Source organism: Coregonus clupeaformis, chromosome 31 (genome assembly GCF_020615455.1).
Source record: "Coregonus clupeaformis isolate EN_2021a chromosome 31, ASM2061545v1, whole genome shotgun sequence".
NCBI classification, from domain to species: domain Eukaryota; kingdom Metazoa; phylum Chordata; class Actinopteri; order Salmoniformes; family Salmonidae; genus Coregonus; species Coregonus clupeaformis.
This window is the reverse complement of record NC_059222.1, coordinates 41,184,677-41,211,401: the sequence shown is the minus strand read 5'-3', so window position 1 is coordinate 41,211,401 and position 26,725 is coordinate 41,184,677. Positions and strand designations below refer to the sequence as shown.

General features: G+C 46.5%; 1 protein-coding gene across 1 annotated transcript; it reads right to left on the bottom strand.

Moving 5' to 3' along the window:
- Positions 1 to 519: 519 nt before the first annotated feature.
- LOC121548035 (ectonucleotide pyrophosphatase/phosphodiesterase family member 7) lies at positions 520 to 26,354 on the bottom strand. The gene is made up of 6 exons (XM_045209718.1): positions 25,802 to 26,354; positions 4,034 to 4,179; positions 3,189 to 3,821; positions 2,710 to 2,953; positions 1,733 to 1,851; positions 520 to 1,274 (listed from the first exon to the last, which is right to left on the bottom strand). Exons 1-6 carry the CDS (start codon positions 26,064 to 26,066, stop codon positions 1,269 to 1,271), a joined length of 1,413 nt encoding a protein of 470 aa, XP_045065653.1. The 5' UTR covers positions 26,067 to 26,354; the 3' UTR covers positions 520 to 1,268.
- Between the last annotated feature and the right edge of the window lie 371 nt (positions 26,355 to 26,725).

The following is a 26,725-nucleotide window of genomic DNA, read 5'->3' as shown; positions in this document are numbered from 1 at the left end:
TGGTGATGATCACAGAGCTTATCCAGAACTCAGCCTGGAAGGTGTGGGCTTACTTGAGAAATCTTGTTGTAACAAATACATAAGACAAATGTTCCATTCAAGGAACCAATTTACGCCTAGAGGAATTGTTTTGGGGGAACATGTTTATTTCTGACATTGTCTGGAAGAAAGCTTGGTTGGTGCCTTACAAATACTGTATACCAAACAAATGTAAGGAAGTGCACTTTAAGATTCTACATAAGATACTGTATATTCATGTAATTCCATGTTGTCCAAATTTCTTGATGTTGATGATATCTGTGTTCCCCCAAAAAAAAAAACGAAGGTAAATCTTACACACTTGTTCTAAGAATGTGAATCTGTGATCGACTTTTGGGAAAACCTTGCAGAGTACATATTTAGCTTTTTGAACACTAGCCATGTTTTTTACATGAAGGATATTGTATGTTACTATTTCAATGATGACAAGACCATTAAAATTATTGTGAATATTTTTATTCTTGTTGCCAAATACTTTCTACACAAACAAAAATTCCAGAAATAATACCAACATTTAAAATACTTCTGATTGAATTTAATCATTTAGTTAAGACATTATCCCTAGTTAATAATACAACAATGACATCTTGAATCATTATAATGCGATTTTTTGAGTGAATACAAATTGCACTTTATTATTATTATTATTATTATTATTATTATTATTATTATTATTATTATTAATATGTATTTAAGATATTTTCTTGTTTTACCTTTGTGTTTTGTTTTGTGGTAGATGTGTGTGATGTACTGATGTAAGTTGTTGATTGCTGATAATTTGCTTAACAAATATTTGTGCCAGATATTTGTAATTTGTACTTTGAAGAACTGTATATTTTTTTAAGTTCTTAAACTTTGGCGCACAACATGGTTCAATTTGCCAGTAAATCAGCACAATCTACTTTCTCATTTTTTTTTTTATTGCCGCCGTCCTGGAACTAGAATCGGGATCATGTACATGTATACTGCGCTAATGCCGATACAAAAAAAAGAGTAACGGAGAGCAATGTACAACAGGGCGAATTTAGCAAACGGGTATTTGTGGTAAGTACATGGGAGCTGCCATCTTTATGCACCTCCGCTATTAGGATTTTAGCACACAAATCACCATTTTTTTGCAGGAGACCAATAACTTTGCTAAACAAATGACCGCCCACAAAGTCCATAGCCTTTAAAAGGAAGTTTGTTTAATATTGGCCTCTTTTTCTTTGAGATCCTCCTTGGTGACTTTAGATCTGGAAGGGAGAGTGAGAGGACAAGATGGTAGTCAGTACTACAGACGTAGAGAGGACAAGATGGTAGTCATTACTACAGACGTGGAGAGGACAAGATGGTAGTCAGTACTACAGACGTATAGAGGACAAGATGGTAGTCATTACTACAGACGTGGAGAGGACAAGATGGTAGTCAGTACTACAGACGTAGAGAGGACAAGATGGTAGTCAGTACTACAGACATAGAGGACAAGATGGTAGTCATTACTACAGACGTGGAGAGGACAAGATGGTAGTCATTACTACAGACGTAGAGGACAAGATGGTAGTCATTACTACAGACATAGAGGACAAGATGGTAGTCAGTACTACAGACGAAGAGGAAATGGACTTGTGGTAGTCATGTAAAGATGATGCTGATATAGATTAGAATAGAAGGTATTATCCTCTGAGAAGGACATTCTAATACTGTAGCCTACCTCCTGTTCATTTTGGTCCTTTTCAACATGGCGTGAGCTGTGGAGACAACAAACACCAGAGCCAGGAAACCAGCGACCGATGACAGGCCGATGAAGACGTCCCACTGGATATTCCCTGTCTGGAAAACATTTACAGATAAGACAGACACTCAAAGTACAGAGTACTGGCAGGAAAAGCAGGGAAAAGCAGGTCTGAATACAGCAGGTATATTCTGGGTGTGTACCAATGGATACACACACACAGGAACACCCGCATGCCACACAGAGACACCGATAACACACAAACACACACTATCAAACTTTAACCTTTTTGTAATTTCAGAGACATATCTGAATCCATCTTTATAACAATATGTACTATAATCTGTCTGTTGATAGGACACAATAACATGCTAATCATCCTGTTAGATTATGATCTCCAATAAAGGCATAAAATAAGATATGGATCTTGTGGTTTCTGCAACATTTATTATCAGAATCTGTTATCATAGGTTTATCAGCTAAATCTGCAAGGGTTCAAGGCAGGGCTTAGAACTAGCATTGGCCAGATCGCTATTATGGGATAGTCCTTTTGGAACTTCTTACTGATGTCCTGGTGTATTCGAAAACATGTTTCTCTATGAAGGCAAAGGTTTAACAATGTGAGATAGGGGTAATATAATTGCCTGGGTAAACTTAAGCAATGGGGTGTAAGAAAAATACAGTTTATGATTCTGTCAAGCTTACATTCATTCTCTCAACATTCAAGCTTTTTTGAATATTGATGACTATCCTGTTAACAGTTGATGACAAATAAAGGCTCACTTTCATGTGATTAAAAGATGTTTCTCTATTATGAAGTCAGAAGAGGAATATACTGTAATTCAGTGGGTAAACCCTAGGACAAGGTAATGGGGCATAGGACAAGTTTATAATTCTGTTTGAGTATCCTAGGTTGCTCTGCACATTCCCAATAAATTATAAACTAAAAGGCTTACTCTCATAGGATCCCAGGTCCTTCTTGGGGACCAGCATCTGGCGGGTGACCTCCAGGGACCCATCGTTGACCTCCGGTGTGATGCCCAGGAGGTGACACATCAGCGGGTACACATTGACTGTCTCGAAGGGTCCCACCACCAAGTTCTTCTGGAAGTCAGGCCCCACGGCTCTGAAGAACGGCTTCATGTCCATCACCTGGTTATCATAGCCGTGCTCTCCCTTGTTGAACTGGACTGGGAACAACTGTAGGGACGATAATGAAAGAGAGCTTATAGGGTTTTAGTCCAAATGCAGAGATTGCAGTTAATTTTGGTAACAGAACTTCAATGCATGCCATCAAGGCAGTATGAAGAGGTGGTGGTGGGGGTGTCTGCTCACTGTTAGGACACTGTTTCGGCTCACTGTTAGGATACTGTTTCTGCTCACTGTTAGGATACTGTTTCTGCTCACTGTTAGGACACTGTTTCTGCTCACTCACCCCATTGATGACGTATCCTCGATCAGCGAATATAATCAGGGGCAGGAGGCGAGGGTGGTTACTATAGTGAAGTCTGGCGGGCATATCCTCCTTCTTATACACATGCAAGTGAGGGTGGCCTCCTTTCAGGGCTTGGTACACCTTCTCCAGCATTCCCTCTCTGGGAAGAAGCATTCCTGATGGCCCGTAGTCCACCAGGTGAAACTTGATATCCCGGAAGTCAAATCCCGGAATCTCCGATAGGATGATCTCGTCGACCAGACCATTCCTTAGGACGGTGGTCATTCCATGATCGGCCGTGATGATGATGTTGAGCCGGTTGGAGAGGCCGTGATTCCGGGCCGTATCCCGGATGTATCCCACGGTCCGGTCCACCTGTCGCACCATCTCCCGGCGTTCCGGGGAATCCGGGCCGTACTTGTGTCCCGTTCCGTCTGGTTCACCGAAGTACAAAGACACAAAGTCCAGGTCCTCCTCTGAGAACCACTGACCAATCACCTTGTCGATGTCGATTCTCCATTCCGTCTCATTGTTGTACTCGTAGAAACGAGGTTCGACCTGGCTCACCTTGACCCTCTCACCTTTGTAGGTTGCGGCCGTGCCAGGGAAGTGGAGGGAGCCCGCCTTCAGACCCTGCACGGGTGAGGAAGGATTCTAAATGATTCTAACTTTATTTTATTACACTTATTGCTTCAGACCCAATATGGGAAAGGAAGGAATTAAGGAAGGTGAGTGTGTGAGTGAGAGAGAGAGAGAGAGAGAGAGAGAGAGAGAGAGAGAGAGAGAGAGAGAGAGAGAGAGAGAGAGAGATTCTCTGTGTGTGTGTGTGTGTGTGTTGCACCCACTTGTCTCTGCGCTGTTATCCAGATGGGCAGACTCCCGTTGTCCCAGTAAGAATCCTCAAACTGGGTCATGTAGTACTGTTTCTTCTCCTGGGTCGTAGTGTTGAACCACATGTTGTGGATCACTCCATGGTTCTCTATGTACCGACCTGAGGAACAGAGACAACAAGCAGCAAGCAGCACCACGGTTAGAAACCTTATGAGTAGGGCTATGAAGGAGGTGCTGATATACCTCCAGTGTCTTGTTGGATTACAATAGGCAAATAGGATCTTGGAGTACAGTTACATGCACACAGTACAATTATTGTGAATAGTCAAAGTTAAAAGTTGACATGCTTTGCAAGAAGAACGATTTCCCCTAATAATCCTGTTTATTGTACATCGACACATCTGAAATCAGGCTACCTGATGGGACTTTGATGCAGACAATTGCCAATCAAAATAAACGTTCTACCACAGCGACTATGTTATTTTTGGGAAGCTTATTTAATTCTGAGTTTGGACACATAACGTTTGTATGTGAAAACCATTTCTAAGATGCATACTTTGAATGTTCCTGAACTCAATTCACTTGCGCATAAGAGGGAGGCTTGCGCTGCTGGTGCTGCCACATGCATAGATCAAATACACCCCTGGGACTCTGATTTAGAAGTTTACACGTCCTAATAATTCGAAAGATTGTGCAGCAAACCAGGTGTTTTAATCACTGTATGCTTACTTCAATTGTGACCTTACTGCGATTAAGATAAGCAGAGTAAGATTGTGCTTACATAACTTTCTATTTTACCTTTATTTAAAGTTGTACTATGCAGAAATCGCTCCGCCATTTCCTGGTTGCTAAAACTCTAATAGTTCACTTAATTTCAGTTTATGTGACAAACTAAGCTAGCATAGTGTAGAAAAACAAATCTTAAGAACGGGAAGCATAGAAATAGCGCACATAGAACAGCTATACTGCTTCTTAGACTTGCTTTCAAGTAGAATGATACAGTTGAAGTCGGAAGTTTACATACACTAAGGTTGGAGTCATTAAAACTTGTTTTTCAACCACTCCACAAATGTCTTGTTAACGAACTATAGTTTTGGCAAGTCGGTTAGGACATCTACTTTGTGCATGACACAAGTAATTTTTCCAACAATTGTTTACAGACAGATTATTTCACTTACAATTCACTATATCACAATTCCAGTGGTTCAGAAGTTTACATACACTAAATTGACTGTGCCTTTAAACAGCTTGGAAAATTCCAGAAAATGATGTCAATGCTTTAGAAGGATCTGATATGCTAATTGACATCATTTTGTCACGCCCTGGCTCTGGGGACTCTCGTATGTTGAGCCAGGGTGTTCATTTGTTTATGTTCTAGTCGTCGTATATCTATGTTGGCCAGGGTGGCTCCCAATCAGAGAGGGCTGTAGCTCGTTGTCTCTGATTGGGAGTCATACTTAGGTAGCCGTTAGGCATTCATTGTTTGTGGTTTCTTGTTCTTATTTGGTTTGTGTTCAACCGTAGACATCACGTTATCGTCTGTTGTTTTGATCGTGTGATCATTCTAATAAATAATATGTTCACCTTCAACGCTGCGCATTGGTCCTCCTCCTTAGACGATCGTGACAGAAGAAACCACCAGACCTGGACCAAGCAGCGTGTCCAGGAGCCATCGCCAGGGGAATCGTTAGCAGATCTCCGTGGCAACCTCGACTGGGTCAAGCCTAGTGAGGAGCAGAGAGGGTGGACTTGGGAACAATGGAGGAGGAGTCTCGACTGGGTCAAGCCAAAGGAGGAGCAGAATGGCTGGAGTTGGAAGCAGGAGAGCGAGAGTTGGGCGAGAACGATAGAGGCCTGGTCCACGGGGAAGAGAGACCCCCATAAAATTTTTAGGGGGGGGCTCACGACGTCGGGGCAGCAGGAGGCCGCGATAGAGCGGTCCAGCGGGTTGGCAGAGGAGGCCGCCAGGTTACGGGGGCCACTGGTCGAAGAGGGGATGGAAGGTGTAGAGGCACGGCGAGAGGTACTGGGGTGTGTTACCAGTCCGGTCCGGCCCGTTCCAGATCCCGGTGTAGAGCCTGTGGTGTGTGTCCCCAGTACGGCTCGGCCCGTTCCTGCTCCCCGCACCAAGTCAGTGGTGCGCTTCGTCAGCCCGGCTCGGCCCGTTCCTGCTCCCCGCACCAAGTCAGTGGTGCGCTTCGTCAGCCCGGCTCGGCCCGTTCCTGCTCCCCGCACCAAGTCAGTGGTGTGCTTCGTCAGCCCGGCTCGGCCCGTTCCTGCTCCCCGCACCAAGTCAGTGGTGCGCTCGTCAGACCCGGCTCGGCCCGTTCCTGCTCCCCGCACCAAGTCAGTGGTGCGCTCGTCAGCCCGGTTCGGCCCGTTCCTGCTCCCCGCACCAAGTCAGTGGTGCGCCCGTCAGCCCGGCTCGGCCCGTTCCTGCTCCCGCACCAAGTCAGTGGTGCGCTCCGCCAGCCCGGCACGGCCCGTTCCCTGCTCCCCGCACCAAGTCAGTGGTGTGCTTCGTCAGCCCAGTCCGGCCTGTCCCTGCTCCACGCACCAAGCCTACGGTGTGCGTCGTCAGCCTGGTAAGGCCCGTTCCTCCTCCACGCACCAAGCCAGGGGTGCGAGTCGTCAGCCTGGTAAGGCCCGTTCCTCCTCCACGCACCAAGCCAGGGGTGCGCGTCGTCAGTCCAGCACAACCCGTGCCTGGGTCACCGGTGCCTGGTAAGGTCCCGGTCAACTGCTCCATTACGGAGCTGAAGCTATCCGCTCCACCAGTGTGCAGTCCAGCTCCGGTCAGCAGGGCCAGACCGGACCAGGGGTACTGTGGGGGTTTAGAGAAGGAGTGGGGGTCATGTCCGGAGCCGGATCCGCCGCCGAGGCGGAGTGCCCACCCGGTCCCTCCCCTGTTGTGTTTGGTTGGCGCGGTCGGAGTCCGCGCCTTTGGGGGGGGGTTACTGTCACGCCCTGGCTCTGGGGACTCTCGTATGTTGAGCCAGGGTGTTCATTTGTTTATGTTCTAGTCGTCGTATATCTATGTTGGCCAGGGTGGCTCCCAATCAGAGAGGGCTGTAGCTCGTTGTCTCTGATTGGGAGTCATACTTAGGTAGCCGTTAGGCATTCATTGTTTGTGGTTTCTTGTTCTTATTTGGTTTGTGTTCAACCGTAGACATCACGTTATCGTCTGTTGTTTTGATCGTGTGATCATTCTAATAAATAATATGTTCACCTTCAACGCTGCGCATTGGTCCTCCTCCTTAGACGATCGTGACACATTTGAGTCAACTGGAGGTGTACCTGTGGTCTATTTCAAGGCCTACCTTCAAACTCAGTGCCTCTTTGCTTCACATCATTGGAAAATCAAAAGAAATCAGCCAAGACCACAGAAAAAAATTGTAGACCTCCACAAGTCTGATTCATCCTTGGGAGCAATTTCCAAACGCCTGAAGGTACCACGTTCATCTGTACAAACAATAGTACGCAAGTACAAACACCATGGGACCGCGCAGCCGTCATACCGCTCAGGAAGGAGATGCGTTCTGTTTCCTAGAGATGAACCTACTTTGGTGCGAAAAGTGCAAATCAATCCCAGAACAACAGCAAAGGACCTTGTAAAGATGCTGGAGGAAACAGGTACAAAAGTATCTATATCCACAGTAAAACGAGTCCTATATTGACATAACCTGAAAGGCCGCTCAGCAAGGAAGAAGCCACTGCTCCAAAACCGCCATAAAAAAGAAAGACTACGGTTTGCAACTGCACATGGGGACAAAGATCGTACTTTTTGGAGAAATGTCCTCTGGTCTGATGAAACAAAAATAGAACTGTTTGGCCATAATGACCATTGTTATGTTTGGAGGAAAAAGGGGGTTGCTTGCAAGCCGAAGAACACCATCCCAACCGTGAAGCACCGGGGTGGCAGCATCATGCTGTGGGGGTGCTTTGCTGCAGGAGGGACTGGTGCACTTCACAAAATAGATGGCATCATGAGGAAGGAAAATTATGTGGATATATTGAAGCAACATCTCAAGACATCAGTCAGGAAGTTAAAGCTTGGTTGCAAATGGGTCTTCCAAATGGACAATGACCCCAAGCATACTTCCAAAGTTGTGACCAAATGGCTTAAGGACAACAAAGTCAAGGTATTGAAGTGGCCATCACAAAGCCCTGACCTCAATCCTATAGAACATTTGTGGCCAGAACTGAAAAAGCGTGTGCAAGCAAGGAGGCCTACAAACCTGACTCAGTTACACCAGCTCTGTCAGGAGGAATGGGCAAAGATTCACCCAACTTATTGTGGGAAGCTTGTGGAAGGCTACCCGAAACGTTTGACCCAAGTTAAACAATTTAAAGGCAATGCTACCAAATACTAATTGCGTGTATGTAAACTTCTGACCCACTGGGAATGTGATGAAAGAAATAAAAGCTGAAATAAATCATTCTCTCTACTATTATTCTGACATTTCACGTTCTTAAAATAAAGTGGTGATCCTAACTGACCGAAGACAGGGAATTTTTACTTGGATTAAATGTCAGGAATTGTGAAAAACTGAGTTTAAATATATTTGGCTAAGGTGTACTTAGATAACTTCCGACTTCAACTGTAGATCTATAACTCACATTTTTATGTGAATTTGGTCTGGTCCCCCAAGAAGTTACATATTGCAAATTGAGATTTGACTACTTTCCAGAAGTTCGCTGGATTCCCACCATTCTCAGATACACAGTTCAAGAAGTACTGTATGTTCACTTTGCTTTTCTAACCAGAGATGGACATCTATTTCTCAAATGTCTTAAGGACTGCCAGTCAGACATAGTATCAGTCAATCTAGTCTTAGCCCAAGCTACATTTCTTTCCTGTAATTTTTCTGACAATCCATGCATGAATTGTACACTGCTCAAAAAAATAAAGGGAACACTTAAACAACACATCCTAGATCTGAATGAATGAAATAATCTTATTAAATACTTTTTTCTTTACATAGTTGAATGTGCTGACAACAAAATCACACAAAAATTATCAATGGAAATCAAATGTATCAACCCATGGAGATCTGGATTTGGAGTCACCCTCAAAATTAAAGTGGAAAACCACACTACAGGCTGATCCAACTTTGATGTAATGTCCTTAAAACAAGTCAAAATGAGGCTCAGTAGTGTGTGTGGCCTCCACGTGCCTGTATGACCTCCCTACAACGCCTGGGTATGCTCCTGATGAGGTGGCGGATGGTCTCCTGAGGGATCTCCTCCCAGACCTGGACTAAAGCATCTGCCAACTCCTGGACAGTCTGTGGTGCAACGTGGCGTTGGTGGATGGAGCGAGACATGATGTCCCAGATGTGCTCAATTGGATTCAGGTCTGGGAACGGGCGGGCCAGTCCATAGCATCAATGCCTTCCTCTTGCAGGAACTGCTGACACACTCCAGCCACATGAGGTCTAGCATTGTCTTGCATTAGGAGGAACCCAGGGCCAACCGCACCAGCATATGGTCACACAAGGGGTCTGAGGATCTCATCTCGGTACCTAATGGCAGTCAGGCTACCTCTGGCGAGCACATGGAGGGCTGTGCGGCCCCCCAAAGAAATGCCACCACACACCATGACTGACCCACCACCAAACCGGTCATGCTGGAGGATGTTGCAGGCAGCAGAACGTTCTCCACGGTGTCTCCAGACTCTGTCACGTCTGTCACATGTGCTCAGTGTGAACCTGCTTTCATCTGTGAAGAGCACAGGGCGCCAGTGGCGAATTTGCCTATCTTGTTGTTCTCTGGCAAATGCCAAACGTCCTGCACGGTTTTGGGCTGTAAGCACAACCCCCACCTGTGGACGTCGGGCCCTCATACCACCCTCATGGAGTCTGTTTCTGACCGTTTGAGCAGACACATGCACATTTGTGGCCTGCTGGAGGTCATTTTGCAGGGCTCTGGCAGTGCTCCTCCTGCTCCTCCTTGCACAAAGGCGGAGGTAGCGGTCCTGCTGCTGGGTTGTTGCCCTTCTACGGCCTCCTCCACGTCTCCTGATGTACTGGCCTGTCTCCTGGTAGCGCCTCCATGCTCTGGACACTACGCTGACAGACACAGCAAACCTTCTTGCCACAGCTCGCATTGATGTGCCATCTTGGATGAGCTGCACTACCTGAGCCACTTGTGTGGGTTGTAGACTCCGTCTCATGCTATCACTAGAGTGAAAGCACCGCCAGCATTCAAAAGTGACCAAAACATCAGCCAGGAAGCATAGGAACTGAGAAGTGGTCTGTGGTCACCACCTGCAGAACCACTTCTTTATTGGGGGTGTCTTGCTAATTGCCTATAATTTCCACCTGTTGTCTATTCCATTTGCACAACAGCATGTGAAATTTATTGTCAATCAGAGTTGCTTCCTAAGTGGACAGTTTGATTTCACAGAAGTGTGATTGACTTGGAGTTACATTGTGTTGTTTAAGTGTTCCCTTTATTTTTTTGAGCAGTGTATCTATCCTTTACTCATAGTTTTTTATACGGAGCATGCTTACAAGCTACATTGTTAAACAGAGAATTAAAACAATTTAGGGCCTGATCTTAATCTAAGATAGATGACACATTCCCCCAGTCACACATCACCAGATCAGACATGAATTGTTGCTCATTAAAATTTTGCAATATCAAGTGCAACTATAGGCTATTTATTGTGGTCTCAATCAAACGATCCATAGCCTACAGCAGAGGTATGTAACCATGTTCCTGGAATTCTGCAGGTACTGCAGGATTTTGTTCCAACTACGCACCACACCTGAACAACTGAGCTAATTGATCAGTTCAGTGATTGCCTAAATTCAACACACCTGGTCTTCCAGGTCAGTTAAACCAAAAACATTAAATGCCTGCGGCACTCCAGGACCAGGGTTGCCTACCCCTGGCCTATAGGCTATGAAATGCATGCTCGGAGAAGCACAGAGCAAAGTTATATTTCTGAGGTAGCTGCTGGGATGGTGTAAATAAAACTAGGCTGCATTAACAGCCGCAAAGGATATTCCAACCCTGAGCCCTGGCCTGCTCTGCTCTGCTCTTGCTGATCAAAACTGATCCCAAACTGTTTTGTGTGCTGCCTAGCCAATGGCTCTGCTGTGTAGGACTAAGGTGGCAGTTCAGGAGGAGACTCAAATGCTTCTTCCCAAAATAATTTTTGATTAGGCCTAGTCCAAAACATACCCTATCTTGCATGCGGGCTAGCCTATAGCATATGTTCTGTTCAGTATGAGAAGGAGAGCGCGAAGATGAGAAGGAGGACTGGAGGTCAACTTTGATACCTTGCTACTACTATAATTGATTTTAATAAAAACAATATGTTTCTTGCCCATGATGAAGGCCTATTTACCAGAGTTTATTCAAGTAACTTACATTGTGGTGCTGAAACTTGAAGCAGCAGCCGCGGCACAATCAATCAGAAATGGAGAGCTCATGGTGCTGAATGTCAGCAAATTCGAGTAGGCATTATTCATTGTCTTCATTTTAATTAGACTTTAGTAAGAACAAGAGGGCTTTGTGTTGGAGCCTATTTCTTCCTATTTAAGAAATATGAGGTAGGCTTACCTGTTTGACAGACGGAATTAGGCTATAGGCTGCTATATCCATAGATTTGTTGGTCAATTCCCCCACTCACCATGCACTCTTTAAGTAGCCTACTTCCGTGTCAGTGAAGGGCTGTTAAGTTAAAACCAAGACTCGAGTGTAGGGGGTATGAGAGGGTATGCCACAGGCCTACTTTTTATTAAAGAAAAACGGCAAAAAGCACCGGCCTACCTACCGCTTGTTAGCTTAAGATTTTGAAGAAAATAAAACGGATCTGATTATTTAAAGTGATTTGGTCCGCGATGTTTTATGCTAGAAACAAGCTCTAAAATACGCGGGAAAGACGTGACTCCGATGCGTACGGGATATCATTGTTTGATTTCTTTGACATTCAGAGGCTGAGCTACAACCTTCTATTGCCGAGGAGCAAAACATTTGACAATTTACTTGGGAAGCAATCTAATTATGTCACTGTCAATTGATTAAGCTATTCACTTTCTGTGCACTAGAAGATGTTTAAACCAAGACAGCTTTTAAAGAAGCACTTGTGACCTTCTCAAGTTGGAAGAGGAGTAGCCAGCAGTTAAAGCTTACATTTTTCTGTGTCAGTAGGCCTACTCTGTCTGGGGTAGCAAGGTAGGCCTGACTTTTGAAAGTAGCATGCTCAGATTCCTAATGATGTCTCACATTTAATTATTTGCAAACAGGGACAGTTTCATTGCAAACAAGACACAATGATTTGGCATTGGAGAAATATGATAAGATGAACACATAGGCCTATCTCTCTGTCCATTCTTAGCCTGTAATTTCGGTAATTTGTGTGGTATTAAAAAATATTCTGCTAATATCTGAAATGACTTACAATTACATGAAATGTTTATAAAAGGCTATTTTTTTCTCTGACCTGCAAATACGATGTTATATTCATGCAATGCTTTTACTATGAAGGAGGTCTTTCCACCCCTACTCCTGCCCACGGTGAACCCACAACCTTCTGGCCTGCAGCCCTGTGTGCTGTCAAAATTCCTGTGTTGCCATGTAATGCTTACAGGACGAAGAACAATTTCTAAAACTGCATATCTGAGGCTCTGGTCTGTCCAGGAAGTGGGAGTAAATGGTAGACATGTTCTCTGCTATCCACTTTGTGTTATAATTATTATTTAGGGGAGAGTCCACTTGTTTTCCTTTCAAGTGTTCAGTGAGGGTTTAGGTAAAATATATTTTGCTGAAGGGAGGACAATCCATTTTCATTCCAGAGCGGTCCGATTTTCTCCATGTAACCCTTATTATGAATAACGTTCACTCCCTTAGTTTGCTGTGTGTCGAGGAAGCTGCAGACACGGTGATCTGAGCAATCCGATTGACTAGCGGTAGGCTTATAGGTGCACTTGATTTACTCTCCAGGCATGCCGAGTAGGCAGAGTTTGTACCTTCAGACACATGAAATGGTTCAAAATGGAAATGCTTTGCATACCCGGCGCGCAGGGCAGCTGAAACAAGTGCACCTACTGCTAACAGCGCGAGACAGAAAAAAGTAGGAATGCAAGGCTTTATATTTGGGGTTTTTCACTGGGGTTGACGATCGGCTAGAAATGGAGATTGTCGGTGACCACTGCGCGTACTCCACTAGCCTTTCACTAAACCTATACTATCGCCATCTACTGGCCGTGGTTAAACCAAATACATGTCAACTTCTTTTATTTCCTAGCTTCCTTTCCTTCTTCCCCGCTCCCTTTACTTTCCTCCTTTCCTAGCGCCCTTTCTTTTCTAACTTCCTTTCCTCCTTTCATAACTTCCTTCCCTACCTCCCTTTCCTCCTTCCCTATCTCCCTTTCCTGATCTCCTTTCCATTTCTAGCTCCTTTCCCCCTTTCTTAACTTCCTTTCCTCCTTTTATTTCCTAGATTAATTTCCTATTTCCTTGCTCCCTTTCCTTTCCTCCTTTCCTAGCTCCCTTTCTTTTCCTCCTTTCCTAGTTTCCTAACTGTTTTCCTTCCCTGCCTCCCTTTCCTATCCTCCTTCCCTTGAAATAGGAAAGGAGGACAAAGAAAAGGAGGAAGGGAAGGAAGGGAAGGAAAGGAAGTTAGTAAAGGAAAGGAATCTAGGAACGGAATCTAGGAAAGAAAAGGTGGAACATAAATGAATAAGGAAAGAAAGCTAGGAAAGGGAGCTAGGAAAGGAGGAAAGGAAAGGGAAGGAAGAAAGGGAATTAAGTGAGGAAAGGAGTAAAGGAAGCTAGGAAAATTGGAGAGGAAGCTAGAAAAATAGGAAAGGAAGAAGGAAAGGAAGCTAGGAAAGGGAACTAGGAAAGGAGGAAATGAAAGGAATCTAGGAAAAAGGAAAGAAAGCAAGTAAAGGAATCTAGGAATGAAAATGAGTTCTCATGTATGTGGTAGGGATTAACCAAGGCCAGTAGATAGTGATAATATTGGTTTTAGTGACAGTAGTTTTAGTCCCAGGCTGGATACTTTTGGAGTTTTCAGCAGTTAGCTTCGCCCACTCTTGGCTCCATGTGAACTACAATCCCGAAGCTGTGTTGTAATGTTTAGAAACATCATATCAGTGAGATTGTCATGGTTTCGGCCGAGGCTGCCTCTCTTCCTTGCTCGGGCAGGCTTCGGCGTTCGTCATCTCCGGAATACTAGCTGCCACCGTTGTATGTTTCTATGTTCGTTTGGTTTTGTCTGGATTATGTACACCTGTTGTCGTTTAGCGTCATTAGTGTCCTATAAGTTCTCGTTGTGTTTGTCAGGTGTTGTGTGTGATTGTTTTCGCTGTCGTGTTGGTGCGCTACTATTTACAGTGCGCTATTGTAGCTTGCCTCCTTTGTGTAGGAGAGTATTTTTCGCACATGTTTAGTGCGCCCTTTTGTTTACGCCTGTGTGCGCATTTTCTCGCCTCCGGGCTGTTGGATCGTGTTTTGAGTGTGCATTACTAAAGTCTTTTGGACTTATCTTCTGCGTCCTGCGCCTGATTCTCACACCACACCCACCTACAGCACCCGCTGACAGAATCACACACCATTCAGAATGGAATCAGCAGGATCGGGACCGCCCTGCAGGATGTTATTAACACACTTCAACGCTGGGAGACCCGAGGGACACCCCCAAATCCACCTCCCCTGCCATCACCATCAGCCAGTCAGCCCATTCCCGCTCCGGAACCCAGGGGAATTCGACTCTCGCTCCCGAGGGCCTACGATGGGACCGCTGCCGGGTGTCAGGGCTTCCTTCTCCAGGTGGAGCTATACCTGGCCACCGTGCACCCGGCGCCTTCGGGACACGAGAGCGTGTCCGCCCTCATCTCCTGCCTTACCGGTAAGGCGTTGGAATGGGCCAACGCCGAGTGGAGGAGGATAGACGCTACCACCATCACATACGCTGAGTTCTCCCGCCGCTTCAGGGCGGTGTTTGACCATCCACCGGAGGGGAAAGCGGCGGGGGAGCGTCTGTTCTGCCTCCGGCAGGGGAGGAGGAGCGCCCAGGAGTTCGCGTTAGAATTCCGTACTCTAGCGGCGGATGCAGGGTGGAATGAGCGGGCCCTCATCGATCACTACCGCTGTAGTCTACGAGAGGACGTCCGTCGGGAGCTGGCCTGTAGGGACACCAGTCTCTCTTTCGACCAGTTAGTCGACATGTCCATCAGGCTGGACACCCTGCTGGCTACCCGCGGACGTCCGAGGGGGTCCGTCCATTTCAACCTCCAGCGCCTCCGAGCCGAGCCCTATGGAGCTTGGGGGCGCTGGCGCTAGAGAGAGGAGGGGTCGGAGTACGAGGGGGCCCGTCTCCTGCACCAACTGTGGCCGTGGAGGACACACCGCGGCTAGGTGCTGGGGATGGCCTCCCTAGGGGAGAAGACGACAGGCCCCGCACTGGGGAGTCCTTCCAGGTGAGTAGGCGCCCCCACTCACCCAGAGCTCTCGGTTGCGCACTTCTGTATACCTGTGCGTTTTCCACAGGTAGCACCTCATTCCCAGCATAAGGCGCTGGTAGATTCAGGCGCGGCTGGGAATTTTGTTGATAGGAAATTTTGTTTAGAATTAGGATTCCCCTTCTTCCTGTTGACGTCCCATTCCCGTTCATGCCCTAGATAGCCGTCCGTTGGGATCGGGCTTGATCAGGGAGGTCACGGCGCCACTTAGGATGTGTGCGCAGGGGGTCATAAGGAGATGATCCAGCTATTTCTGATCGACTCGCCTGCGTATCCGGTGGTGCTGGGCATGCCCTGGTTGAGTATCCATAACCCCGTCTATTTCGTGGCAGGAGAGGGCTCTGATGGAGTGGTCTGCCCAGTGTGTGGGTCGATGTTTAGGGCGTTTCCGTAAGGGGCTACCTCGGTGGAGAGTCCAAACCAGGTGCCCGCATTGCTCGTTCCCCCTGAGTATGAGGATTTGGCTATTGTGTTCAGTAAGTCGAGGGCGACGCAGTTGCCTCCCCCATAGGCAGGGAGATTGTGCGATAGACCTCCAGGCAGGAGCTGCGCTCCCACGGAGCCATGTGTATCCTCTGTCTCAGGAGGAGAAGAGAGCTATGGAGACTTACATAGACGAATCTCTGAGACAAGGATACATACGGCCATCCACTTCCCCTGCGTCCTCGAGTTTCTTTTTTGTGAAGAAAAAGGATGGAGGGTTACGCCCGTGCATTGATTACCGTAGTCTCAATCAGATCACGGTGAAGTACAGTTATCCACTTCCTCTGATTGCGACCATGACGGAGTCATCGCACGGGGCGCGTTTTTCACTAAATTAGATCTCAGGAGCGCGTACAACTTGGTGCGCATTAGGGAGGGCGATGAATGGAAGACAGCCTTTAGTACCACCTCGGGCCATTACGCAGTATCTTGTCATGCCATACGGGTTGATGAACGCTCCTTCAGTTTTCCAATCATTCGTGGATGAGATATTCAGGGACATGCAGGGGCAGGGGGGTGGTCGTGTACATAGATGACATTTCGTGTACTCGTCTACCCGAGTCGAGCATGTGGCTCTGGTACGCCGAGTGTTGAGGGAGGCTGTTGGAGCACGACCTGTATGTCAAGGCAGAGAAGTGTCTGTTTTTCCAGGAGTCGATCTCCTTTTTGGGTTATCAGTTGTCTGCGTCAGGGGTGAAGATGGAGGTTGACCGGGTGTCAGCCGTGCGTAATTGGCAAACGCCAACCACTGTGAAGGAGGTGCAGCAGTTTTTGGGGTTTGCGAATTACTACCGGAGGTTTATCCGGGGTTTTGGACAGGTGGCAGCTCCCATAACGTCTCTTTTGAAGGGGGGTCCGGTGCGTTTGCAGTGGTCAGCCGAGGCGGACAGGGCTTTTGGGAGGCTGAAGGACCTGTTTACCTCGGCTCGGTGCTGGCGCATCCGGATCCCTCTTTACCATTTCAGGTAGAGGTGGACGCGTCAGAGGCCGGTATAGGAGCCGTGCTTTCAAGCGGTCCGGCACGCCACCTAAACTCCGCCCCTGTGCTTTTATTCCAAAAGCTCAGTCCGGCGGAGCGAAATTATGACGTAGGGGACAGGGAGCTGTTAGCCGTGGTACAGGCCCTAAAGGTGTGGAGGCACTGGCTTGAGGGGGCTCAACACCCTTTCCTCATTTTGACTGACCACCGTAACCTGGAGTACATCCGGGCAGCGAGGAGACTGAACCCTCGCCAGGCGCGGTGGAATATGTTTTTGACCCGGTTCGTATTTAAGATCACGTACATCCCTGGGTCACAGAACCGTAAGGCAGACGCACTGTCTCGGCGGTATGACACGGAGGAGAGGTCCGTGGAGCCCACTCCCATACTGCCGGAGTCTTGTCTGGTGGCACCGGTAGTGTGGGAGGTCGATGCTGAACTCGAGCGGGCGTTGCGCACCGACCCTAGTCCTCCTCAATGCCCGGAGGGTCGGACGTACGTTCTGCTCGAGGTTCGGGATCGATTGATCTATTGGGCTCACACGTCACCCTCCTCTGGACATCCTGGTATAGGCCGGACAGTGCACTGCCTTAGTGCTAAGTACTGGTGGCCCACGTTGGCGAGGGATGTGAGGGTTTATGTCTCCTCCTGCTCGGTGTGCGCCCAGTGTAAGGCGCCTAGACATCTGCCTAGGGGTAAGTTACTACCCCTGCCCGTTCCACAACGACCATGGTCTCACCTCTCGGTGGACTTCATCACTGACCTTCCTCCCTCACAGGGGAATACTACTATACTGGTCGTTGTGGACCGGTTCTCTAAGGCCTGTCGTTTGCTCCCTATGCCGGGCCTTCCTACTGCCCCTACAGACCGCCGAAGCTCTATTCACCCATGTTTTCCGGCACTACGGGGTACCCGAGGATATTGTGTCTGATCGAGGTCCCCAATTCACCTCCAGAGTCTGGAGAGCCTTTATGGAGCGGTTGGGGGTCTCGGTGAGCCTCACCTCGGGTTACCATCCGGAGAGTAATGGGCAGGTGGAACGTGTGAACCAGGATGTGGGTAGGTTTCTTAGATCATACTGCCAGGACCGGCCGGAGGAGTGGGCACGGTACGTTCCCTGGGCAGAAATGGCCCAGAATTCCCCTACGCCATTCCTCCACTAACCTAACCCCTTTCCAATGTGTGTTGGGTTACCAGCCGGTTCTGGCACCTTGGCAGCAGAGCCAGATCGAGGCTCCTGCGGTGGATGAGTGGGTGCGGCGCTCGGAGGAGACGTGGAACGCTGCACACGTCCACCTGCAGCGGGCCCCTCCGTCGTCAAAAGGCGAGCGCCGATCTCCACCGCAGTGAGGGACCGGTGTACGCACCTGGTGATCGAGTCTGGCTCTCTACCAGAAACCTGCCCCTCCGCCTGCCCTGTCGGAAACTGGGTTGGCGGTTTGTGGGGCCGTTTAAAGTCCTGAGAAGATTGAACGAGGTGTGTTACAGATTACAACTACCTATTGAGTATAAAAGTATTAACCCCTCGTTCCATGTGTCTCTTCTCAGGCCGGTGGTAGCTGGCCCACTCCAGGAAAATGAGATCAAGGAGACTCCTCCGCCCCCATTGGACATCGAGGGGCACCGGCGTACTCCGTGCGGTCCATCTTGGATTCGAGACGTCGGATGGGGGGTCTCCAATATCTGGTGGAGTGGGAGGGGTACGGCCCGGAGGAACGGTGCTGGGTGCCGAGGAGAGACATTTTGGACCCGTCTCTCCTGACAGAATTCCACCGTAGTCACCCGACGCGCCCTGCTCCGCGTCCTCCTGGTCGTCCCCGAGGCCGGAGTCGGGCGCACGTCTGGAGCCGCGCGTCAAGGGGGTACTGTCACGGTTTCGGCCGAGGCTGCCTCTCTTCCTTGCTCGGGCAGGCTCGGGCGTTCGTCGTCTCCGGAATACTAGCTGCCACCGTTGTATGTTTCTATGTTCGTTTGGTTTTGTCTGGATTATGTACACCTGTTGTCGTTTAGCGTCATTAGTGTCCTATAAGTTCTCGTTGTGTTTGTCAGGTGTTGTGTGTGATTGTTTTCGCTGTCGTGTTGGTGCGCTACTATTTTACAGTGCGCTATTGTAGCTGCCTCCTTTGTGTAGGAGAGTATTTTTCGCACATGTTTAGTGCGCCCTTTTGTTTACGCCTGTGTGCGCATTTTCTCGCCTCCGGGCTGTTGGATCGTGTTTTGAGTGTGCATTACTAAAGTCTTTTGGACTTATCTTCTGCGTCCTGCGCCTGATTCCCACACCACACCCACCTACAGCACCCGCTGACAGAGATAGAATCTTTCAAATACAAAATAAACACTTATTGTAGCAGATTTGCACAGATCCATAAACTGTGACAAACTGACAGCTGACAAACTACTCTTGCATACAGGTGTTAGGATCACGCTAGATAGCTAATTAGCACAGGTGGTTGCCTTTCGTAAACAAACACTGTAACATGGAGATATGTCCTTGTGGGAACACTAACCCTATAAAAGATATGTAGTAGCCTAGTTTAACTTTTAGTTTTTGGACAATTATTTCTCGCTGATATGAAAGATGTGTTCCTTATGTTTCCAAAACCGTACCGCAAGCGATGCGTGTTAAAGTTCAGACCTAGCGTCAGGGCTCTTAACAAAAATCCCCCGGGAAGAAGATAGCGCCATCAAAAGGGGCTAAAACTAGTTACAGTCCATGAATGAGGTAAGGCTAAACTTACATTTGGGTGGCACTGGATAACTAACAACATGGTACTTTACCAAACAACTACATGGAGAACGGGCATCTTAAAATATCTACCCTAACTTGGCATAAACCATTCACTCCTCTAAACAGGTAAATTCTTAATGAACAGTGCTATCACAGTCTCTGATAAGTTTGAAAATAAATAATGAGAGGCGCGCACCCTGTGCCCAAAAGCATGACTTCAGTGGCACGTTCAACTAGGTGCCATGCCAGCGGTGGTGATAGAGTAGGGAGCAGGTTGGCGATACCAAACCAAAGAAATAGGCAACGAAAAGTAAACGTCGTTTCCAATTTTGATAGTAGACTTTTGATGTTAGCTAAACTGTTACGCCAACATCGTTCTCCTCTTTGCTGACATTACACTGGCGTTGCAGATGAGACTTTTTACGAATGAATGGGACAAACCAGGAAGTGATCTGTATAATGCCCAGCCTGCATTTAGTTTGTGTGAAGAATGAATTAAGTTACAAAGTATTGACAATTATCAAACGTCTCTCTTCATTTGCATCGGTGGACTGTAATATCTGTGTGTGATGTATCGGCGGTATAGAGTTGTGTTTTTCATTTAACCATGACTGTGAATAGTAAGGCTGAGAACTGGATAGGAACGGTTTCCTTCAATCGGTAATACACTCTGGTTTCTCTCCAGTTCGCATTAATCGTTTGCCTTGGTTTACCCAGTCCCAGTCCCAGCCCCAGCATCAGTACCAACCCTGGACACAGCACCAACCAGCCACAACTGCCACCTTCATCCAGAAACTGCCAGCTCAGACACCACCCCACCCCACCCCACCCCTTCCCCAACACAGACACAAACATACTGTCAACCACTCCACCAGACCAACCATGACCGACTGAGGACACCAGACAAGGATTTACTTCAGACACAGGACAAGGCCCAAACCCCCGTCATTTGCATGAAGAAGAGACGGGGGATATAGGGGACTTGTAAGAATCACCCGCCTCTACCTTCCGTACTATTAGCCAACGTGCAGTCATTGGATAATAAACTGGATGAGCTCTGATCAAGACTATCCTACCAACGGGACATTAAAAACTGTCATATCTTATGTTTCACCGACGACATGGAGAACATACAGCTGGCTGGGTTTTCCGTGCATCGGCAAGATAGAACAACTGCCTCCGGTAAGACAAGGGGTGGCAGTCTGTGTCTATTTGTTAATAACAGCTGGTGTACGAAATCTAATATTAAGGAAGTCTCAAGGTTTTGCTCGCCTGAGGTAGAGTATCTCATGATAAGCTGTAGACCACACTATCTACCAAGAGAGTTTTCATCTATATTTTTCGTAGCTGTCTATTTACGACCACAAACCGATGCTGGCACTAAGACCGCACTCAACGAGTTGTATAAGGCCATAAGCAAACAAGAAAATGCTCATCCAGAGGTGGCGCTGCTAGTGGCCGGGGAATTTAATGCAGGGAAACTTAAATCCGTTTTACCAAATTTCTACCAGCATGTTAATGTGCAACCAGAGGGGAAAACAATCTAGACCACCTTTATTCCACACAGAGATGCGTACAAAGCTCTCCCTCGCCCTCCATTTGGCAAATCTGACCATAAATCTATCCTCCTGATTTCTGCTTACAAGCAAAAACTAAAGTAGGAAGTATCACTGTTGTTCACTAATTTACCCCAAGTAGGGAAAGGATGGTGGGCTTGAAAAGTAATTAAGGGGAGTATATATATAAAAAAAACATGGGGGATTGGAAGTGATGCAGACAATTACATTGATGGAAGTTACAATCTATCTGCAATATTAAGCTGATCTATTACGGATTACAAAGGGAAGCACAGCCGCAAGCTGCCCAGTGACACAAGCCTACCAGACAAGCTAAATTACTTCCATGCGTGCTTCGAGGCAAGCAACACTGAAGCATGCATGAGAGCACCAGCTGTTCTGGACGACTGTGTGATCACGCTCTCCGTAGCCGGTGTGAGTAAGACCTTTAAACAGGTCAACATTCACAAGACCACAGGGCCAGACAGATTACCAGGACGTGTACTCCGAGCATGCGCTGACCAACTGGCAAGTGTCTTCACAGACATTTTCAACCTCTCCCTGACTGAGTCTGTAATACCAACATGTTCAAGCAGATCACCATAGTCCCTGTGCCCAAGAACACTAAGGTAGACACCGTGTAGCTCAGTTGGTAGAGCATGGTGCTTGCAACGCCAGTGTTGTGGGTTCGATTCCCACGGGGGGCCAGTATGAAAATGTATGCACTCACTAACTGTAAGTCGCTCTGGAAAAGAGCATCTGCTAAATGACTAAAATGTAAATGTAACCTGCCTAAATGACTACCGACCCGTAGCACTCACGTCTGTAGCCATGAAGTGCTTTGAAAGGCTAGTCATGGCTCACACCAACACCTTTATCCCTGAAACCCTAGACCCACTCCAATTTGCATACCGCCACAACAGATCCATAGATGACTCCACACTGCCCTTTCCCACCTGGACAAAAGGAACACCTATGCGAGAATGCTATTCACTGACTACAGCTCAGCGTTCAACACCATAGTGCCCTCAAAGCTCATCACTAAGCTAAGGACCCTGGGACTAAACACCTCCCTCTGCAACTGGATCCTGGACTTCCTGAAGGGCCGCCCCCAGGTGGTAAGGGTAGGTAACAACACATCTGCCACGCTGATCCTCAACACGGGGGCCCCTCAGGGGTGCATGCTCAGTTCCCTCCTGTACTCTCTGTTCACCCATGACTGTCAAGCCCAAGCATGGCCAAGCACGACTCCAACACCATCATTAAGTTTGCCGACACAACAGTGGTAGGCCTGATCACCGACAACGATGAGACAGCCTATAGAGAGAAGGTCAGAGACCTGGCAGTGTGGTGCCAGGATAACAACCTCTCCCTCAACGTGATCAAGACAAAGTAGATGATCGTGGACTACAGGAAAAGGAGGGCCGAGCACGTCCCCATTCTCATCGACAGGGCTGTAGTGGAGCAGGTTGAGAGCTTCAAGTTCCTTGGTGTCCACATCACCAACGAACTATCATTGTCCAAACACACCAAGACAGTCATGAAGAGGGCACCACAACGCCTATTCCCCCTCAGGAGACTCAAAAAGTTATACAGCTGCACCATCGAGAGCATCCTTACTGGTTGCATCACCGCCTGGTATGGCAACTGCTCGGCCTCCAACCGCAAGGCACTACAGAGGGTAGTGCGTACGGCCTAGTACATCACTTGGGCCAAGCTTCCTGCCATCCAGGATCTCTATACCAGGCGGTGTCAGAGGAAGGCCCTGAAAATTGCAAAAGACTCCAGCCACCCTAGTCATAGACTGTTCTCTCTGCTACCGCAAGGCAAGTGGTACCGGAGAACCAAGTCTAGGTCCAAAAGGCTTCTTAACAGCTTCTAACCCCAAGCCATAAGACTCCTGAACAGCTATTCAAATGGCTACCCGGACTATTTGCATTGTTTATTATTTTGAAGTTGAACTACATTTGATTTGAAACATTAACATGTAATGAATCTTGGAATAACCAAATAAATTGACCTTTTACTGAAGATTTACGTAGAGAGGAACATTATGAGTATCAACAAAATGTGTTATGCCTGGTCTTATGGCTGAGCTTCCTACACTTGTTAATAGTGAACTCTCTAGCAGAGAATTTGATGAACCTGGGTGGCCTATCTATTTGGATAACTTTCAGTTGCAGCATTTATGTTGGGAGAAAAATAATGAGCGGTCAATGTGGTTTGAAAAAATGTGGTAGGTGGCAAATTATATCTAATTGTAGGCTTTAGCTAAACCTTTCCTGTTGTTTTTACGATATACAGGCAGCTAGTTGCCTGTAAGTTACCGTAAAATAAGGTACAGTATGTTACTGTACCGTATTTTACAGTATCCAGGACTGTTACCTTTTTTTTTACTGGTGTATGTACTGTAACTCACAGGCAACTGTAAGTTAAAGTAAAACAACAGTACAGTGCATTACTGTATTATGAATACAGTAATTGTAATGAATGAATGAATTAAATTCATTGAGGGGAGATGGGGTTTCTATTTTACAGTATTTAACTTAATGGGATTGGTGTAAGCAGGTTGGCTGCTAGGTAATGTGTTTACATATTACAGCATATCAATGAATGCCAGTTTGGAAGCCTTTGTTAGGGCCTCTAGTGCAAGTGATATAAAATGTTTAAGTGAAAGTGTTTAATATCACTTTCACTTCCAGAGGCCTTAACAAAGGCTTCCATACTGGCAGTGGGAGAATCTCAATTGCATAATCCTAGCATCCTCTCTCCTCACCTCCTTCTCAAAAACCCATTGGAGGTCAGAGGGGAGGGACCTTTGGCTTTCTCATCCAATGGGATTTGAAAAAGAGACATGGAGAGAGGACGCTAGGAGTATGCAATTGAGATTCTCCCAGTGACTAAAAGGCAAAACAGACCAAAGGACATGACAAATACTCAACCATTAAAGGTTTGAGACTTACTGCCACTCCAATCTGTCCCCTATACACATTAAATTGTTGGCACACTACTACCACATATCAGGTAAATTGGTACAGGAACTTGTCTGTCGGCCCTGCATTAAAGACCAAAACTGGTTAAAGAAAATTATGATAAATAAAAAAGTATTCCAGTTTAATTTAAGGACCAAAAAATTGACAGCTGTGCCATACAGGTTGCAAAATAGTTGGTTTTCGATGTACCGATTCCATGGCACATGATTTATGAGCTGATACACAAAATGACACCAGATTGAAACCGTAGAGTTTTTCAATGTCAATTATTATACAAAATTATTGCGACCAATAGAATGTTATATATATGGGGTATACAACCATCCCAGCTCTTCAGATTTTGCTGTGAAGAGACAGAATCATTAGATCGCTTGTTTTGGTACTGCCCATACCTAGCTTGTTTTTGGTCGCAGGGTCAAGGAATGGTTGAAGAATTGCAACATTTACCTGGAGCTAACTCTGCAAATAGCACTGCTGGGTGATAGTCAATTGATCAATAAAAAGAATAGAAAGGATCAGAACTTTTGTGAAACATCACAGCACAGTTAAAAAATATATGGCAAATAGAAATCAAAACTGGATGGTGTTCCGAGATAGATGATGGGAGCTGAAGGGTGGGACTAAAAATAACAAAAAACAAGATAACTAATGTAAAATATATATAAAATATACTGTGTCCGTAAAACGTATATAGTATGTAGAGTATAAGCTGGAAGTAGAGGCTTAAGTATAATTGTCCATTAGTTTACTCCAATTAGGGGAGGGATGGTAGGGTTAGGGAAAAATAATCAGGAAGAATGAAAATAGATAACAAAAAAATAATGTATATATTTCCCCCAAAATATAGGGGGATTGGAAATGATGCAGATAATTACATTGATAGAAGCCACAATCTATCTGCAATATTAAAGCTGATCTACCCCCTAAAGAAAAAGAATACAAATGATAATAAGAATTTGGTCCAGCACTCTCTCTAATGTAGCCTCTTACAAGGCACGCCTCAAAATATGTTAATACAAATTTACAAATTTACCATATAAATAATTTTTCCATTACAGTATAATACTCTGTGAAATAAATTTAGTAAATCATATAAATGTTGTACACACCTTGTTTGGTTGGTTCACTTCAGACCTTGATGTCTTTCAATCCTATCACTCAGAATTGAAAAAGTTGCCTGTTGCCAATCCCACAATGGTGTGCGGTTACAGTAATGTACTGTTAAACCAGAGTTTATTTGGAATTTACGGTATAATTGACTGTTTATGCCTAAAATCACCCAGAGTGTGTTGCAATTTACTGTAAATAATTAATACGGTACTTTACTGCTAGTTTTAGTGTATAATACTGTCAAAACCCCAAGAAGGTTTTAGTGCATGCATATAGATATATTTTTGCATGCGGCACTGGCAGTAGGCTACACTCGTTAGAAGCAATAGTGGACAGTGTGTCAATACGTGTTGTTCTGTGATTCGGCTGAAGTTGGTTATGTAGTTAGCAGTGTGTGTAACAGTATGTATCCTACCGGTATGTGTACGTTGTGCATGTGTAGCAGTATCTTACCTGTGAGCAGGGTGAAGTGTGTGGGGCTGGTGATGGTGAGGTAGGGGGGTGTGACGTAGGCTGCCTTGACCCCGTCCCGGCCCATCGTGTCCAGGTGAGGGGTGTCCACGTCCCTGTCATAGTCCCAACGGAACCCATCGAAAGAGATTAGCAGCAGCTTGTTGTTCCCGGAACGAGAATTCACCCCAGGGAGGGAGCGTCGGTGTGGGGCAGCCAGAGAAGGAGAGAGGGCCAGTAGGCAGAGGAGACCCAGGCTTAGCATCATGGCTGGTGCTTCACGGTCACCGCAGGATCGCAGGTCCCACAATAACCCCAATACGTCCAAAACACCAGAGCCCAACCAAAACGACTAACTCTAAGTCTTCTGACTCTAACCTCTAGCTCACTACTCTGGGTACCTGTGTCTCAGTGACTATCTGCACGACTGACTGACAGACTCTAACGTCTAGCTTTCTACCCTTTAATTAACTAACAATGGACAATCTACAACTTCATATACCCTCTCCTGTCACTTATCGCTACACACTAGACGTGGCACACATGATACACTCCCTATCTTCCACGATAAAGAGTGAACACACACACACACACATTGCATGCTAAGAGAGATAAGATAACACACTGCGTATCTGTCCTCACCCTATCTGTATCAGAGCATAGATCCACCTCTTATTGAGGCTTATTACACAGGCAGATAGGCCCTGTTCTGCTGCCTCCTGTCTTATCTTCTCGTCAACACAATCAGTTATATGGTTCAGCTGAATTCATCTGAGGAATTAATCGTGTGTGTTTTTGTACTGTCGTGTCTCTGTTTATGTGTAATGTTTAGTCATTATACTCTTCTTTTATGTATGAATAATTATGTATGAATAATTATTCATTTTACCAAAAGTAAAATACTTTGCTAATAACCTCTATTGCCCA

Bases quoted from the DNA above. Each gene is read 5' to 3' on its own strand.
- LOC121548035 (XM_045209718.1), bottom strand. From the start codon at position 26,066: ATGATGCTAAGCCTGGGTCTCCTCTGCCTACTGGCCCTCTCTCCTTCT. The intron at 4,180-25,801 runs GTAAGATACTGC...TCTGTTCCTCAG, and splicing joins ACACTTCACCCTGCTCACAG to GTCGGTACATAGAGAACCAT. The intron at 2,954-3,188 runs GTGAGTGAGCAG...TCGTCCCTACAG, and splicing joins GAGGATACGTCATCAATGGG to TTGTTCCCAGTCCAGTTCAA.